Below are 16,532 nucleotides of genomic sequence, written 5' to 3'. Positions count from 1 at the left end.
ACTAAAAATCAACTCATTTTGTTAAGTGATTAAATACTGATTTCTTTATCCCTATGTCAGCAAACGGGTTTAAGAACAGGGATTTTCTTTAATACAATAAAACTGTCTTCTTAAAACATGAGCTAAATGAACAGTTGAGAAACTTGTCTTTCCCGCTCCCTCCCTGTCCTGTTACACGAATCACTGAAGGTATTTCATGATATGACCAGCCTCTCTCTAAAGGTAAATGTGGAAAACAGCAGCATAAACACCTTGCAGAGTCCCTAACCCTTCCAAACCTCCCTCAGTTAAACTTGAATTTCTGGTGCACATGCAGCACGACAATGAACACGCTAGCATATAATTTAAAAGAAAAAGGTGCAAAATGAAAGTGCCTTATCAATTCAACAATAAAAGCTATACCAGTAACTACATTTTATATTAATTAAAACAATATATAAACAATATCTCTTTTGCTATATATAGTCTTCATGCCCATTTACCCTGTAATAGATTATAATGCTATTGTTGCTATTGCTATGGACCCTTTCCATGCCATTCCGCCTACTGGCAATCAACGGTAGGGTGAAAAGAAATCGTCCTTCATGAAACAATGAGCAAGTTGTGCAAAACTGATGCTAAAGCCTCTGCAATGCACACCAGTCGCTGGTTTCTAGCTGGAGATTCTGTTCTTACTAACAAAACATCGTTCTGTGAAAGTCTGTGGGCAGTGAGTTACAAGGAAAAGGAAACCTCCTGATTTTTAGTACCCTCATTCTGTGTAAACAGAGGTCAAAGGCTGAGAAGTCAAGACAGAAAAAGGGTTCGTATCGGTAGGCATCGTGGAAATCATATGCATGAGAAAAACAAGTCCAACTCTTGTTTCGTTTTTCCCATCCTTTTTGCCTGACCCCGTTCGCCAGAAGATGTGCAGTGTGTTGGTTCCCTGGGACTACGCAGGGCCATATAAAGTGTCTTGGTTTCTTTTATCTTTTTTTTTCCTTTTCTGTTTCAATGTTTGTACTTCAGACATTCTAGAAGTGCTTAGGTGATACATTTACCCATCCATTTGCATTGCTGGCTCAAATTCTGAAGTGAATAACTCCTTGTACAACGGAGGAAAATGAAGTCGCACAATGTCTGGGTATATTGCTCTAAATGCCATAAGCTTTTCTGTATGTCGCCCACACAGTGCTCTCAAAGTAGACACTTTGCATATTAGCTGTGGAAAAACAAACAACATGAATTAGATTTACGAGTGTAATTGTGTATTTAAGCATGCTGCCTCATTCATGGAATTTTACAGGACACGACTTAAGGACTGAACAACAACAAATGTCTTCTACTTGGAACCCTCCCATGTTCTCCCATTGCTTCTTTTGTCCGTTTTCTTTTCATAAAAACCCTGTTATGGAATAGCTGCACAATATGTCTTGATCAGTAGCTCTAGGAACTGTCTGTCTGGAAGCACTCTTAAAGCCAAGGAAGCAGATAAGGAGAGGTCCTTTGCAGGGGCAGCTGGTGACTCCAGTTCCAGAGGGCCATTAATTCCATTCTGGATTTTTGCTTCAACCAGCCAAAGCTCTAAAGGTGCTATCCAAGGCGCCAAACCCATTTTGGGATACGGTTCAGCACCCCAGATAGCACCTTTAGAGCTTTGGCAGGTTGAAACTAAAACCCAGAATGGAATCACCACCCCTCCAGAACTGAAGTCACCAGCTGCCACTGGTCCTTTGCCTATAATGAAATTCTGTCACCCAAAAGTTCTCAGTACAGCTGTTTGTTATGGGTGAGTTTGGGAGCCTGTACAACAAAATTAGGCACAGTCAAATCATCCATGTTAAGCTTTCCATTGGCATCAATGTCAAAGCATATATAGCTTAAAGAAAGCTAAATTCCTTGTAACACTGAATACAGGTTATATAGTTTTAACATGTATTAAGATAGTCTTCCCTAACATTTCCAGAATCTAAGCATCAGTCTTGCAGCATAGCCTGTGCTTTATTTCTAAAAGGCGATGGACTGGGGTTTATGCTTGTTTGGATACCATACTTCATCTCTGAAAGCTTTTTGTCCTAATCCCACATATATAGGGGCTGGTGGTAGTATTTAGAGAGGAAAGAAATGCATTGTGCACACCCTCAAAAACACTCTCCTCCTATTCATTTGTTCCATTTGCATAGCAAATAGGTTCGCAAGATGAATTTAGGTAGCCTTGGCTCAAATTAATCCTTTGGCACTGATTCAGTACTTTATTTGGAATAAATTTATTTACCATTTATTTGTCAGGATTTAATTTCAGTTCATTGGACCAGTGCATTAACCTGCCCAAACACTGGTTCAGAACATCAACCCTAACCCAGATGGTCTATCCAGAAGGATATTACTCAATGTTGTAAGCCAATGAGAAGTCCATGAGAACCAATAGGCTGTTTCCCCCCTGACCCTTTCCCAGCAAAGTTTCTGTTCCAAAATTAGACTTAAAGCTGGATTGAAATGGATCTAGAAAATCACTTTAATCCAAGAGTGCCTACAGTTGAGTTGCTTTCATCTTCTGCGTCCAGGTTAGGCTTCTTCAAGAGCAGCCCCATTACTGCCTCTTCAAAAAAGGCCAGTACCACCCCCTCTCTCAAAGAGGAGTTTACAACTCGCTAAACCAAGCTGGACATCTCCCTATTAGATGTAGTAAGCCACAAGGGCCAAGGGTTGAGCATACAAGTAGACTGCATCCTCAAGCCTTAACAACTGAAATTCATGCAACAAAACTAGACAACACACTGCTCTAGAGATGTCCACTAATGGAATTACAGTAATTGTAGAGTCTAAATCGTGATGGATATGAGTGACTTTGTCTTCAGAGTGTCTCACAAAGTTGCCACAACATGCCATCAAGGCTCTTTCTGGGCAAGACTGCAACAGGTCCCTCGTGTCAGTGTGGAAACTGAGCCAATAGAACCCCAGAGCAGTTCTGATTCTGAGGAGGATCAGCAATCCGTGGGAGAGGAGCCAGCTCATCCCTCACAGGCACAGCAGCTGGCAGAGATTCCTCCTGCCAGCATTCCTGAGATAGTGACCCTGGCAGTGAGAAAGTGCGGGAGGGTGGCTTGCTAAACGCTTGACGCAGAGAGCAACGAGCAATGGAGGGTGCAGAAAGGAGGTGTAGCATCTGTTTGGTGCGCAAACAACGGCCGCGTCCCGTGGACCCAAGGGAAAGAGGGAGGATCTCTCCCTAGCCCATAAGTTCAGGGTCTTCAAGTGATTCTCCTTCAAATGGGGACCAACTGCCTACCCAGAGCGTGATTAGCATCTGAAACAGTCATTAAGTTGTAAAAGGATTAAAGCCTTGAAAAGAATCCTTTCATCTGTGTCTTGAGTTGGCTATTGGAGTGTACTGAAAGACGCCGCTAGGGCGCTCCTGACACCTCGCTACCTGGAAAAGTTTCAGCTGGACGACACTGTGGAGATGTAAAGGAGGTGGAAGAGAATTCCTTTTTTGCTACCCTCATCATCAGCCAATAGGCTCAATAATGAGTTCAAACCTATGTTCTACTGGACTCAACATGTGTTTGCCTCCATCCATGTTCGAGCCATTGAACACAGCTCAGGTGTATACCAAGAAGCTGTATGGGGCTCTGCACAGAGGGAGAGGGTTCTTAGGCACCATCTTTGTCAACCACCAGGGATATCTCCATATTCCACAGAATGACCAGGGCTTCGACTGAAGCACCAGCCATACTAACAGGAAAATTCATTTGTCTCTGGGGACAAAGCATTTTAATAGCCCCCTCACACACCCACACCTTTGCAGAAGAGAAGAGATGCCGAAAGTCTAAGCCTCAACAGGAAATGGCCTGACCATAACAAGAGGAAGACGTTACATTTACAATCTTGGAACATGGTTGCTGATTACTGTCAGGAGTTTCTTCATGTTAGACCATTGGTATTTCCTAAAATGCTGCTGCTCTATCTTTTTGAACCTAAAGATCCTGGATTCCTGCATAAAGACCTTCTCCAGCAATTGTATACAGCTGCAAAGTTAAGTATAGCTTGTAACTGGAAGTCTCCAAAGCAACCAACTAAAGAGCATTGGATTAATAAAGGTTGGGAGACTATGAGTACGTATAAAGTTACTCAGCAAGTGCAGTGAGCAAGGAATCCTAATGTGAAGAATGATATTATGACACCATGGTTTCCATTCATTTCCTATGCTGAGGCACTTCAAACTTTTCATAAAGTTCCAACAAAATACAGTTGCCTATTTTTTTCTGATTACTATGCACAAGCACACAAAATGGCAGACACCTACACACGCTCCTTTCATATGTTGTAGAACATGCATTCTTACTTTCACTAGAAACTGAGCTCCTACTTAGATTGATAATTAATGAATTCCTTTGTTTCTTTAGTGATTGTGATTTATTATTATGCATGTTCTTCTTTTTGTTGCCTTTATTTTGTTAATCTTGTTTCAAAATAAAATTTCATGATAAAAAATCGCTTGCCTTCAGATCACCATCCTCCTGCCAGACAGAGAAAATTACATCCAGAGTATGTCCTGCCATATATTTTTTTTTTTTTCTGAAGGAGTGTGACTAATTTTCCAGTCGTCAAAAAATTCAGTATCTCATTGCTTGCTCAACCCATTATTTCAATCTTATTAGAAAATGACTCAGATTTGCTAGATCAGAATTTAAACCAGTGTCACAAAATCTGCCATGAACTAAGTTGCTAACTCTTTAAATTTTATGCTGCTAAGTCTACTTAAGGGAAGTTTAATATTCAACAGATAATGGCAGACTCTATAGCAGTTACCTTTGTTAAGATTCCGTCTTCCCGGTGGTTCTTCTGCAATACATGCTGAAGTGCTAACTGAATCTTCTGTTGGAGCTTTTCTATTTTTACCTTTTCCTGAAGCCATGATCGGTCTAAAATGAAAAAAAATAAAACATCTGTGTTGTTCTTTCAGTTTAGAATATGTATCTAATCTCCTTGTCGCATTTGGAGTGTTCATCACAGTTCAGGGTGATTTTATTACTTAGGCTGAAAGTCTTACATATCAAAATATACAACATGACTAAATCTATCATTCAAAATGCATTGCAGTTCTTCTGGAAAGCCTCAGGGAGGCTTTCTGGCTTTCTTTGTTAATGCGTGACTACATAAAATGGTGCAATATTAAACAATATCTGAGAGGGTCATCATTTGCAGTCCCTATGCAAATATGCATGCAGATTTCTTATTTATTTCAAAGTAATTGAGGTCCATTTGTACAAAACCACAAGGAGATTCTATCATATTAGAACATATTCTTGTTTACAGTGGTTTCCTCCAATAAGGTTAAATCAAATAATGAGGATATCAAAAAGTAACATAAAAATCAGGCTTTAAAGCTTTTGGCTGCCCTCATGTGCAGTGTTAAACATAAATAGCTGTTATTGTTACATATGTCTTTAACTTGGGATTGATTTTAAAGAAATTCCTATTTAGATAGCCTAACACGCTGAACCTATGAATTAACAGAACTGGGTGACATAGTCATTTGTGTTTCTGTACTCTAATGTTAAACACTTGCAGGGGCATGTCCACATTGCTTCGGATGAGTTCACACATGCATGTTCATCAGGCAGTGACTGCAAAAGCAAGCAATGGCTTGCATCTGAAACAGCCACCACAGATCAAACAACTTGGCCTATTTCACATCACCTGCTATCATCTCAAGCATTTCAAAGGACTTTTCAGTGGAGACATTTTAGATATTTGGCTGTGCATTGTCAAGTGACTTCGTGCACATGTGAATCAGCCCCTAAGGGCATGTTGTGATACTGTTCTAACACTGCTAGTTGCACATTCCACCTTAAGCACTTTTTTTTTTTAGCACAGTAAACCCCAAAGTTGTGCCATTTACTGCTAGGCATTCTTAAAAAGTTACCCTCTGTTATAGTGAGTAATCATTCCTTCCTCCTTTTATTTTATGTATTTATTTCACTTCTATCCTGCCTTTTCCCCTCCTTAATGAACCCAAGGCAGTGTACATAATCCTCCTCCTCTCCATTTTATCTTCACCACAACAACCCTGTGAGGTAGGTTGGGCTAATAGTCTGTGACTGGCCCAAAGGCACCCAGTGAGCTTCCATGGCCAAGTGGGGGAACTTGGATCTCCCAACTCCCAGGCCAACACTCTAGCTAATACACCACACTAGCTCTCCTTCACAAATACATTTTTCCAAATGTTTGGGAATGTCTTTTTTCTTGGCTGGGGAATGTGGGAACTGCTGATTCACAAGGCTCACTTCAGCACAAAAAGCATGCCTGACCTACTTGTGCATCCTCTGTTGTCACTTCCTTGTAACACAGAAGTCATTTTCACTATCACTGGAATTATATTAAATCAGTGGATGTAAGGTTTTCAGTAACAGACCTGACTGACTATCAAACGGAGCCATTTATCTCTCCATTCTAGTCCTTCCAACAGATATCAAGTATTGGCTTTGAAGAGAAAGAAGAGCAGCATTTGGGGTTGACAATATGCAAATGACATTTCATACTTGTGGAATATCATCAAGTAATTACTAGAGAAAAGCATAAAATTAAATTAAACTCTTTCACATAGGGATAGAGCAAGCCTTTCAGTGTTGTATACCTTACCTGCAGACAATAAAACAAAAGCTGAAAATAATGCGATCTCATCTTCAGTAAGGTGCATAGAACATAAACTCTTTCCAAATTCAAAAACAAAACTAATGAAATCTTCACAACCTGCCAAAAAGTAAACAAGAATCACACGGAGTCTCTTTCAAAAAGATGGAACAATATTTTCAGATGAAACAGATGGAGAATAAATGGCTAAAGCTCTCCCCTTCATGTTAGACTGCAATGTTTGTTTTATCTTGCCCAGCTCCCATTTATGGGGCTGGATTCTATATAGCCCTAATTCCTACCTATCTTACGCATATGTAATTAATGTGCAGTGCGGTAGCAGAATCAAGCCTACCCTCAGGCTTACGTCACCTACATGCATCGGACAGCGTGGGAAATTGGGAAGTAAGGGGCTCGGGTTGTCAGACCTATGCACAGTGCATCCTCTGCACACACACCACGCATGTATATTATGCCGAATGCATACAGGTTAACTGGACCCTGGGTGGATGTGATCCCGTTGCTCCTCTGCCTGCAGAGCATATACGCAGTTTAAGGTCGGTCTGAATAGGGCTTACGTTTTCAAGTTGACTAAAATATCCCAATTAGCCATCTTCTCATGGTGGCTTCTTTATCTCAAAAGTTTGCATAATTTGTATAAGACTGTGACCTAGATTCTACTCTGCTTACTTTGTATGTCTTAGAATTCACAGAAGGGCTTCTAATGGCCTCCTCCATTCTCCACAATCACTCCCAGAACTCTTGTCACAAACAGGATCAGTTTCAATTTATGATTTGTGCAGCCCAACTTCCTGCTCTGAAATCTTGGTACACCAAGCCAATCTGGAATTTCTGGTATTCATTATTTTTATAAACCTCCTTTATAAACCTATCCTATTGCACTAAAAGCTAATGCCTTCAGCTTTCTTCTCGATGTTCTACGCTTTTAAGCATATCCAAGTGTCAGTGAATCTCAGTGTTGATTAGTTAATAAATCCAGACAATTCTTCACTGCTGTTCTGTCAATATCCACTTGCTGTTACCTCCAGGTATATTTAAACTCATTATATAAATTCCTGAATGCCTCCCAGCATTCGCACAAAACTGAGATATGACTAGATATGACTATTATACAAAAATAATAGAGTTTCTCTTTTGGAATCTTTTAAATATGAAGGTAGGGCTGGTGTCTGACATGGAAGCCATAGGCATGTGAGGATTTCAGAACAGGGTACTATAGGGACCCCTGGGCTGCAACTCAGATTATGATTTTCTCTTAAGGATACTGCATGTATTTTTGAAAACAGTGTAAAATTACTAGTAGTTGTGTTTTGGGACGGCATACCTTTTTGTCTGATAAGGACATAGGAAACATTTCTGAAGTTATTATTCTGTAGTGTGGACACTGAATTTTGGACAGCATATTTTCTAGGACACATACTGAACATCCCAGCTTGAACACCAAAGTGTTACTGAATAATAATTACCAAGTCTCATACAAGAAGGATAAAATAGGTCTGGGGTTAGCCCTAGTTTTGATCTTTTGAAAGGTCTGAAATTACATTATTAACATACATGAAGGGTGTAACTTATTGAAATCAAAGAGTTAGCCCAGTGTATTTTATGAATAACCCATTAAGTGATTTGCACTCAATCTATTTATTGCAAGCAATTAATTTTAAGTGAAAAGTTATTTTTAAAAGTATGTTTTCTAATTAAGTACTTCATTTCCTTACCTAATGACTTGAATACATCGGGGCTAGCATATTTGCCATCAAAGTACACTGTGTTGTTCTGGGAGTCAAAGGCACGGCACATTCTGATAAATACAACCTCTAAAGACCCTAAATGCAAACAAGAAAAGATTTTACAACTGAGAATAAGAAACAAAGTAATGTGTTCATACAAGTTCATACAACAACTTTTTTAAATCTCTTTCTTAGATAATTAATAGATTTCATATCCCTTTAAAAATGTTTCTAGCTCACCAAGAAAGACTTGGGGCGGAGATATGACTTCACTATTTGTTACCTCATGACCTAGTGATGGCTGCCAACTTGGACAGCTTTAAAAGGGGATTAGACAAATTCATGGAGGAGAAGGCTATCAATGGCTACAAGTCATGATGACTATATATTACCTCCAGTATCAAATACCTATGTATACCAGTTAACCTGGCATTTATTTTAAAGGGCCCAGTCTTGACATTTCTACACAAAATATTCTGTTTTCAGCAGCAAACTAGCATTCATAATTATAGCAATATATAAATCCATTCATCAAAATAAATTAGCTCAATGCACTTAGTCAAAGAGCAGGTGATTAGGTTTCCAGAGAATGAAATTTGAGGAACCATCTGCAGTTGAAACAGGCACTAAACTTCATATGCATGGTGCACAACCCTGGATGCAACCAAAACTGGTTAACAAGGAAATCTCACCAACTTATGTACCTGCTTTTAAAAGCACAATTTGATCATTTTGACACAGTTCCATGAAGCCATCAATGCGTTTGGCAAACTCCACAACATACTGTATTGCTTCTGTTATTTTCACCGCACATAACTGCCACATCACCTCCCTCTGCTGTTAAAGAGAAAAAGGACAGGTTGCTATTCCAGGCTTACTAAACCTTAAAGGAAGATTTAAAAAGCAAAATAAGATCTTTATCCATTCACCTGTACAACTGATGGGCAGGTGGTGTGGACAATGGAATACATGTTTAGCCAATGCATTGCACCATTGAGGGAGAGCTTACAGCTTTGTTCCATGTTGCATTTTAATTTGTGTTTACTTGGTATGGCAATGGTCACAAATATGTAAGAATGCAAGAGGATATCCACAAAGTTACTATCAGTTTTGGGTTTTTTTTAGAAATACAATATAGCACATGAACAGAATGCTGGACTAGATGGACCCTTGGTCTGATCCAGCATGGCTTTTCTTATGATCTTAGGGCGCAATCCTATGGGGACAGGCGGCCGTCTCCGAACTTGGAGGCGACCACCTATCCAATGCAGGGCAGGAGAAGCACGAAGGGGATTGTTACCTCTGCACTTCTCCTGCCCTGCATTTGCAGCTAGACAGCCGATTTCGTTTGTCTAGCCGCAGGAAGAAGGAGCGGGGGAGGAGGCTGCTGGACGACACATAGGATGTGTTGTACTGGCATTTCTGCCTTCCCCGTCCTGGAATGCCCCGATTTGGCCGCTCTGCGCTCCTCTTCCAAGTGCAGAGCACAGGGCTGTTTCGCACTGCATGCAGGGCAGCGTGGAAGGGGGAAGGTCAGTTTTCCGGGAACCAACCTCGGAGGGCGAGCTCCAAGGTCAGTTTCCAGAAAACCACATACCAGATGGCCGTCTAGCTGCTGATCAGAGAAATAAAATAACAATGATTAGTTCTACTCTGAACAAAATATGCAAGCAAGAAATGACATTTTAATAGTAAAATGCGACGCTCAGATGCCTGGGTAGAACACTACTTCACTTCAATGAGAATTCTGTGTGATAATTCTACAGATGGTAAAATACAGCAGCAAAACCCAGACTCGCAAGCTGCTCAACTTATTATTTAAATCATACCAAGTTATACAGGGAATCCTAAAAACAGAATACATTTTATATTTATTACAACTCATCAATAATTAGTGTGTCTGGTGTATGTTTAGTATTTTGTGATAAAATATTCTACTGATACTATCTGGTAATGTTTTTCACCAATAAAATATCTCCTGTTGATATAAAAATAATGTTCAGGAATGTGCTTTGGAGATACCTGGCATGATATTTATTGTAGGAATATAGAAGATTTTGAAGAAACAAAAAAAACTTATTTTGTGCCCCTCCCACTTTGAGGTACAACAGATTTTTGCTTTCGCTGGTACTGACAAGTGAGATCTTGTGACTCTGCATTATTTATCCAAATAGTCAAAACCAGTCAAAATCAGAAACAGACCTCAGTAGTGTCTGAATTTTAGATAGAAGCAGATGTCATTTATACAGAACTTAACTGGCATGCTAATGAAGTGGCAGTTTACAGCTGGACCCAACACTATCTTACAAAGACACAGAGCAGAATAATACTCCCAAATCTCTCAGTACTTCCCCTGCCATATTACAGAGACTTTTGAAACCCGTGCTGCAAAACCTGTGAGTGCAGATATAAATAACTGAATCATTAACGCAGGAAGTAATGGCTAAGGGGGAAATCAGGCGTGGTATGTTTGCTAAACATGCTCTTTCTTTCTTTCTTTCTTTCTTTCTTTCTTTCTCTTTCTTTACTTACTTACTTACTTAGAATATTTATATACCACTCCACATCAAAGATTTTGGAGCAGTGAACAGCAAGATAAAAGAATAAAACCCCGGCACTTGCCAGCTTGGCTATTGTCAGGGGTGTTTCTGAGCACAGGGATTCTGTGCAGTTCAGATTCTGAAGGAGAACCACCAGATATGGGGGAGGTGTTTTCCCAGGGTAGTCCAGACATGACTGGGCCAGCTTCTCAGGTTACAAGCGTCCAGCTGGCTGAGGATGAGGGTCCCTCCTCACCCCCCGCCCTGTGAGAGGCAGCGAACAGGAGGTTGACCTGTTGCCAGGCACAGGCGCAGAGCAAAGAGAGAGAAGGCAGGGGCAGAACTTAGATGGTCTACCCGATTGGCCTTGCGTGAGAAGCTGCACTTAGAGGCTTCACGAGAAGAGAGGGACCTCCCCGCTTTAAGTTAGGCCAGCAAGACCGCCTCTCTCTTCAACCGGCAGCAACTCTTGTAAATTCCATTTGGATCCCCTAAAGGCATTCCTTGTGGTTGGAGAGTTTCTCTGAGACTTTGCATCTGTATAACCCTGTGAAGTAATGGATTAAAAGCTGTAGACTGAAGCCTCTTGTCTGCGTATGTTTGGGCACTGAAGTGGGGGCTAAGGGAATCGTGACAGCTATAAAGCAGGAGAAGGGAGACTCTGCTTTTATTATTTATTAATTACATTTTTATACTGCCCAACAGCCGAAGCTCTCTGGGCAGGTATTACTATGTGGAGCCTGCGGCAGACAGGAGCAAACCCCGCCTTAACTCCCTGACCTCTGCTGCTTTAATTCCCAACCCCAGCCTGGCTCAGATACTGGAAATGAACCAGCTGGGGGGAAAAAAATCTTCAAGCAGCAAGGTAAGACGGGGCGGGGGGTAGTTTCACTCTGTCCCCTGAGCACTCCATTTAGTGATTAAAGTAACCCTCCTCAGCCCTGTTTCATAGCCAACCTGGTGAGGTATAAATATCTAAGGCTGATGCAGTTTCCTGGAGGGTAGCAAATCAGTACTATAATTAAACCGATACTATTCATTGCCAGGCAGGCAACAAATCCCAGTGACATGAACCTTCTTTGGAAAATACCCTAAGACAGCAATCCTGTGGGTTAGATGTCCAAATAATGGAGGCCTCCAAGACCAGAGGCTTCTGTCTATCCTGTACCTTGCTGGGCTCTTGCCAGGAGGTTGGGAGCAACTATGTCTTCCTTGGAAGCATTTTCATTAGATGGGCCTCTGAGCATGTCCAATGTGCTCTTGCTGGTGGATGAGGGCAGAGAGGATCCAGGAGATCTATGGCTTCTCTCCTCCCCAATCACTGGCTTGCCCCCAACACACCCATTCCCTCTCTTCTCAAGGTCAGAGTTCCAACTCTACAGGAGCTGCCACAGAACTTTCCATGGCAGCTCAGCTGGAGTGGGAAATCCACAGTCACATCTCCTCCTCCAAGGCTGGAGGTCTGGCTCTGGCCTCGGAAAGGGAGATTCACTGCATCTTACGTCCCCTCAGATGCCATCTAGGGGGCCCAGGACTGCTCTCTTAGAGGGTCATCTTAGGCCCATGACCAAGTGTGCTAGGACTGATCTTAACGTCATTGAAGGTGACAGAAAACCATCGCCCCTCCTCACTCTGGCAGACAGGGGGGCCAAAGGCTGTGGCTGGCCACCCACTGCTTAGTGCACTTGGACTCTGATTAAAAAGAACCCATCTATACAACACTCAAGTCATTTTCAGGCAAACGCAGACATAATCGCTAAAAAATTGCAGCTGTCAGGTGAGCAGTGAAGACATTCCCATTTCACCAGACATTTGGCATGTTTTAATTATTCTCCTACTGTTGTGGCTTGTTTAGTTGCTGCTCCCATTACTTTTAGCTCTCAGTTATTAGTTGTGTTTCATGATTGTGAATGACTTGTGTACTGTCTTTTTAAAAGGGCAGTAAGCTGGTGTGGGGTGTCGTTGTTGGAAGGAGGGGGTATAATTAAAATCAGTTTTAATTTATGCATGGTTCAACCAGATTTAGTTAGACGAGCAATGTGAATCCTAATTTCTAAGGATTCAAATCAAAGCACTGTACAAGAGAGAAAATCAAAATCAGGGCCATATACTTTAAATCAGGACAATAAGCAGTCTGAAAACTTTTGGGCTACATTCAAGCCATTCAACTTTTTGGCTACATTCCTACATTGGAAGGATGAATAACATGCAAATAGGCTCAGAGTTTAGGCTAAACCACAGTAGCATTCTGCAGATGTTTGATGAGTTGGTGTGTGTTTGCCTGTTCAGGCAAAATCCTTGTTTGCCTCTTCAGACAAAAACAGCAAACAAGGATTGGAAGTTATTAACTGCTGTGTGAGAGGGGAGGAGGGAATGCTCTAGCTAGAGGCTTCTCCGTGCTCATTCCCATAACGCCAAACCATGGCATCTGAATGTTCCCTTCCTGTCACATACCAATTCATCAAACAATGCTGTGATGGTTTAATCTCACCGTTGGCCCTATGGAAGCGGTCGGGAGCAAGTATTAGGCTTGCCTGCGCTCTGCCATGTTTCCTATCACCATGGAGGAAATGAGATTTTTGAAGCGCTACAGAGCTGCTGCATGAGGGCTCATGGAAATATTCTGAAATGCACACACACAACTATTTCTTACTGACGACTGAGAAAAACAACCAAGAAGTGCTTCAAGAAGGACAATGACAACCCTTGGCAGGTTATCCAAGACAAATACCTTGCTCTGGTAGTTCTCGGTTTCTTCTTGTAGAAACGTTTGCCATGTTATCTGCTGTAGCTCTTCCCTCAAGTACTGGCAGGTTTCCATGTGTGATTTAGAAATGTTCTGTGCAAGATGTTCTAAAACAGACAGAGTGAGCAAGAAGTGGCATGTGTTAAAAAAAATGTTACCCACATATCTTTGTGCATGTTCTGTCTAGTCAACCATTGAACTGCAGGTGTTTTCAGCAATGGATTCGTACAACATTGAAATGGGTTCCTAACATCCATTTCAATTTCATTTTATTTCCAAGAATTGTTATATTACCGATGGTCGCCGTGGGCGAGAGGTTACTGGATTTGGATCTCAATGCCCAATTAGTAGCCTTGGATAAGTCAGTATGTCTCAGTTTCAATGTATGAACTTACGGAGGGCACAATCCTATCTAGATAGGTGGCCGCCTCCGAACTCAGAGGCAACCGCCTATCCAAAGCAGGGCAGGAGAAGCACGGAGGGGATTGTTCCCTCCACACTTCTCCTGCCCTGCTTTTTTCAGCTAGACAGCCGATTGCGGCTGTCTACCTGTGGGAGGGCAGAGCGGGGGAGGAGGCTGCTGTACAAAAAGCCCTCAGCCACGCCCTTTTCTGGCCACTCCGCGCTCCTCTTGCGAGGACAGGGCAGCATGGAAGTGGGGGGAGGTCGGTTCTCTGGGAACCAACCTCGGCACGCAGGCTCTGAGGTCAGTTCCTGGAAAACAGCATATTCTATGGCTGTCTAGCCACTGTCTAGTGGCCATAGGATTGCTCCCTAAGCTACTTTATTCTGAGTCAGACAGTTGGTGCATTTAACCCAGTATTGTCTGTTCTGACAAGCAGTGGCTCCGCGAGGTCATAGGTATCTTTCAGCACCTGCTACCCGAAATCCTTTTAACTGGAAATGCCAAGGACTGAACCTCCAGCATGGAAACCATTTGCTCTACCACTGACTGAGGGCCTGTCCTCAACTATCCCACCTGAAAGGCATTAACAACACCTACCTAACAGGTTTGTTATGTCACATCTATTATTATCATTATCTTCTCTGCTATTATTCTACTGGATTCATCTTTGGAAACCATTCTTTTAATGGATTGTGAACACAGTGCAAGGAATGCAGAAGGTGGATTTGGAATCTGATTTCTAATAGGAATTAAAGTTAGGTAAGATCATGCCTTTTTTTAGACCCACAATTGCTGGGCAAATAGAACATTTTTTCATTTCTTTGACCGAATTGGAGGCATCTATCTTTTTCTTTACCACTGCAACAAACCAGTGTTTGTTTACCAAGCCAAATTCCTACCATGATCCACTTTTTGAAGAGGAAATGTCTGTGTGGGGTGGGTGGGGGTAGATTAACACTTCCAGATTTTATGCACTGGCTTTTTAATGCTTCCCAAAAGTGTATCCATACCTTTCAAAAATGACACAAGAAGCAGGCCTGACAAAGAACATGGATTTCCATATTAGGATAGAGAATTGCCCTTCTACTTGTTTCGTTCCCCACCCCCAGAGTAAGTGAAATGATATCCCATATTAGTCTGGGACAGGGAGTTATTGCTGTGTTGATTTTAAGACTCCCATAAAGATAGGAACAGGCTGGTTAGCTTTCCACTGTTAACAACTGATTGTCAAGCATGAGGGCTTGTTAGATGGCAAATCATTTTCACAACTCGCCACAAAAAGACTCCCTTTGGCTGTTACTTTGTGGGAGAGACCCACAATAGGCCTTTGTGCAAATGCACTCTGTGCACACACTAGGCTATCCTGACCTATACATCCAGCAAGTACAGTTTTGAGGCTTAGCCAAATGTAGCCCTATCATAAAACCTGGTAATGTAGCCAACTCTGGGTGGTATTAAGGGTAGCAGACAGATAGATCTGATCTACTAGATCACAATGGTTTGGAAAGTTTCCCATGCACGGCTCAGTGAAATGAACTGGAGCTGTACAACAGCACTGTAGTAACTCATGTGCCATTTTAGTGGGAGACGTATTTGGATTTTCCACATTAGTCATCAAAACAAATTCGGCTGAGCTTGGTCTCTGCCAAGTGGTGTTTGTTGTTGCAGAATATTAGAAACTCTCTTGGCCAGTTGCCCTCCTCACAAAAAGATTACTTCCCAATTAACCAGGTGTGCCTTATGTCATTGTTCAACTAGATACTGCTGCTAGATATGTATTAAATAAATTACCTAAGGAACACTGGGCGCTCTGCTCACCTATGAAAAAAAACAAAACAATCCCTATAAGCCAGCACCAGAATTACTATAATATCCCATCATTTAGTGCAGCCTTCCAAATAAAGAAAAACAAAATAGCAGCCCTGTCAACCATCACAAACCTATGTGTAACGGCCAGGAGAGCGGGGTGTCTAGAAAGCGACTCTCCCAGAACCGGTGTGGTGTAATGGCTGGAGTGTTGAACTAGGACTAGAGAAACCTGGATTCAAATCCCCACTCCGCCATGCAACTCACTGGGTGACCGTGGGCCAGTCACTCTCTCTCGGCCTAACCAACCTGACAGGGTTGTTGTGAGGATAAAGTGCAGGGGAGAACCATGTACACGACCTTGAGGCGGGATATGTACATAAATGTAAATAATTAAATAAAATACAACAAAAGGCTTGTTAATCACCCCAGCAGAGTGGCTAACAGCAAGCATGACTGACTGGAATTCAGATCCAAGCCAAGATGATTGCCTTGATGTGCAACATCGGTGCTGGCTGAAGTCGAGGCGACAGTGTATTTCCAGAAAGAGCAGCCTACATAGTTACAGCCATACCCCAAACTCAAAATGTGGTTGCTGTGGCCAAAAGCCAAAAGGTGTTCCTCTTAATCCAAAGGATAGCTATCACAGAAACTACATGGGATTTGTTTCC

At 41.9% G+C, this 16,532-nt stretch overlaps 1 protein-coding gene across 6 annotated transcripts in view; it reads right to left on the bottom strand.

The window, feature by feature from the left end:
• Positions 1–332: 332 nt before the first annotated feature.
• The window catches only part of RORA (RAR related orphan receptor A), a 511,382-nt gene continuing 495,182 nt past the window's right edge, over positions 333–16,532 (bottom strand). For 3 of the 6 annotated variants that reach the window (XM_084816678.1, XM_084816681.1, XM_084816683.1), the window contains exons 5-11: positions 15,847–15,873; positions 13,635–13,756; positions 9,068–9,200; positions 8,352–8,459; positions 6,625–6,735; positions 4,792–4,904; positions 333–1,201 (exon numbers count right to left, since the gene is read on the bottom strand). In XM_084816678.1, coding sequence (XP_084672804.1) covers positions 1,037–1,201; positions 4,792–4,904; positions 6,625–6,735; positions 8,352–8,459; positions 9,068–9,200; positions 13,635–13,756; positions 15,847–15,873 — 779 coding nt within the window. In that variant the 3' untranslated portion in view covers positions 333–1,036. The remainder of the gene's footprint in view (positions 1,202–4,791; positions 4,905–6,624; positions 6,736–8,351; positions 8,460–9,067; positions 9,201–13,634; positions 13,757–15,846; positions 15,874–16,532) is intronic. The other 3 variants (XM_084816677.1, XM_084816680.1, XM_084816682.1) reach the window with 1 other exon arrangement.

This window comes from Heloderma suspectum, chromosome 11 (assembly GCF_057233095.1).
Source record: "Heloderma suspectum isolate Gila_16-S chromosome 11, 16-S_ref, whole genome shotgun sequence".
NCBI classification, from domain to species: Eukaryota; Metazoa; Chordata; class Lepidosauria; order Squamata; family Helodermatidae; genus Heloderma; species Heloderma suspectum.
This window is presented reverse-complemented; position numbering and strand designations above follow the sequence as displayed.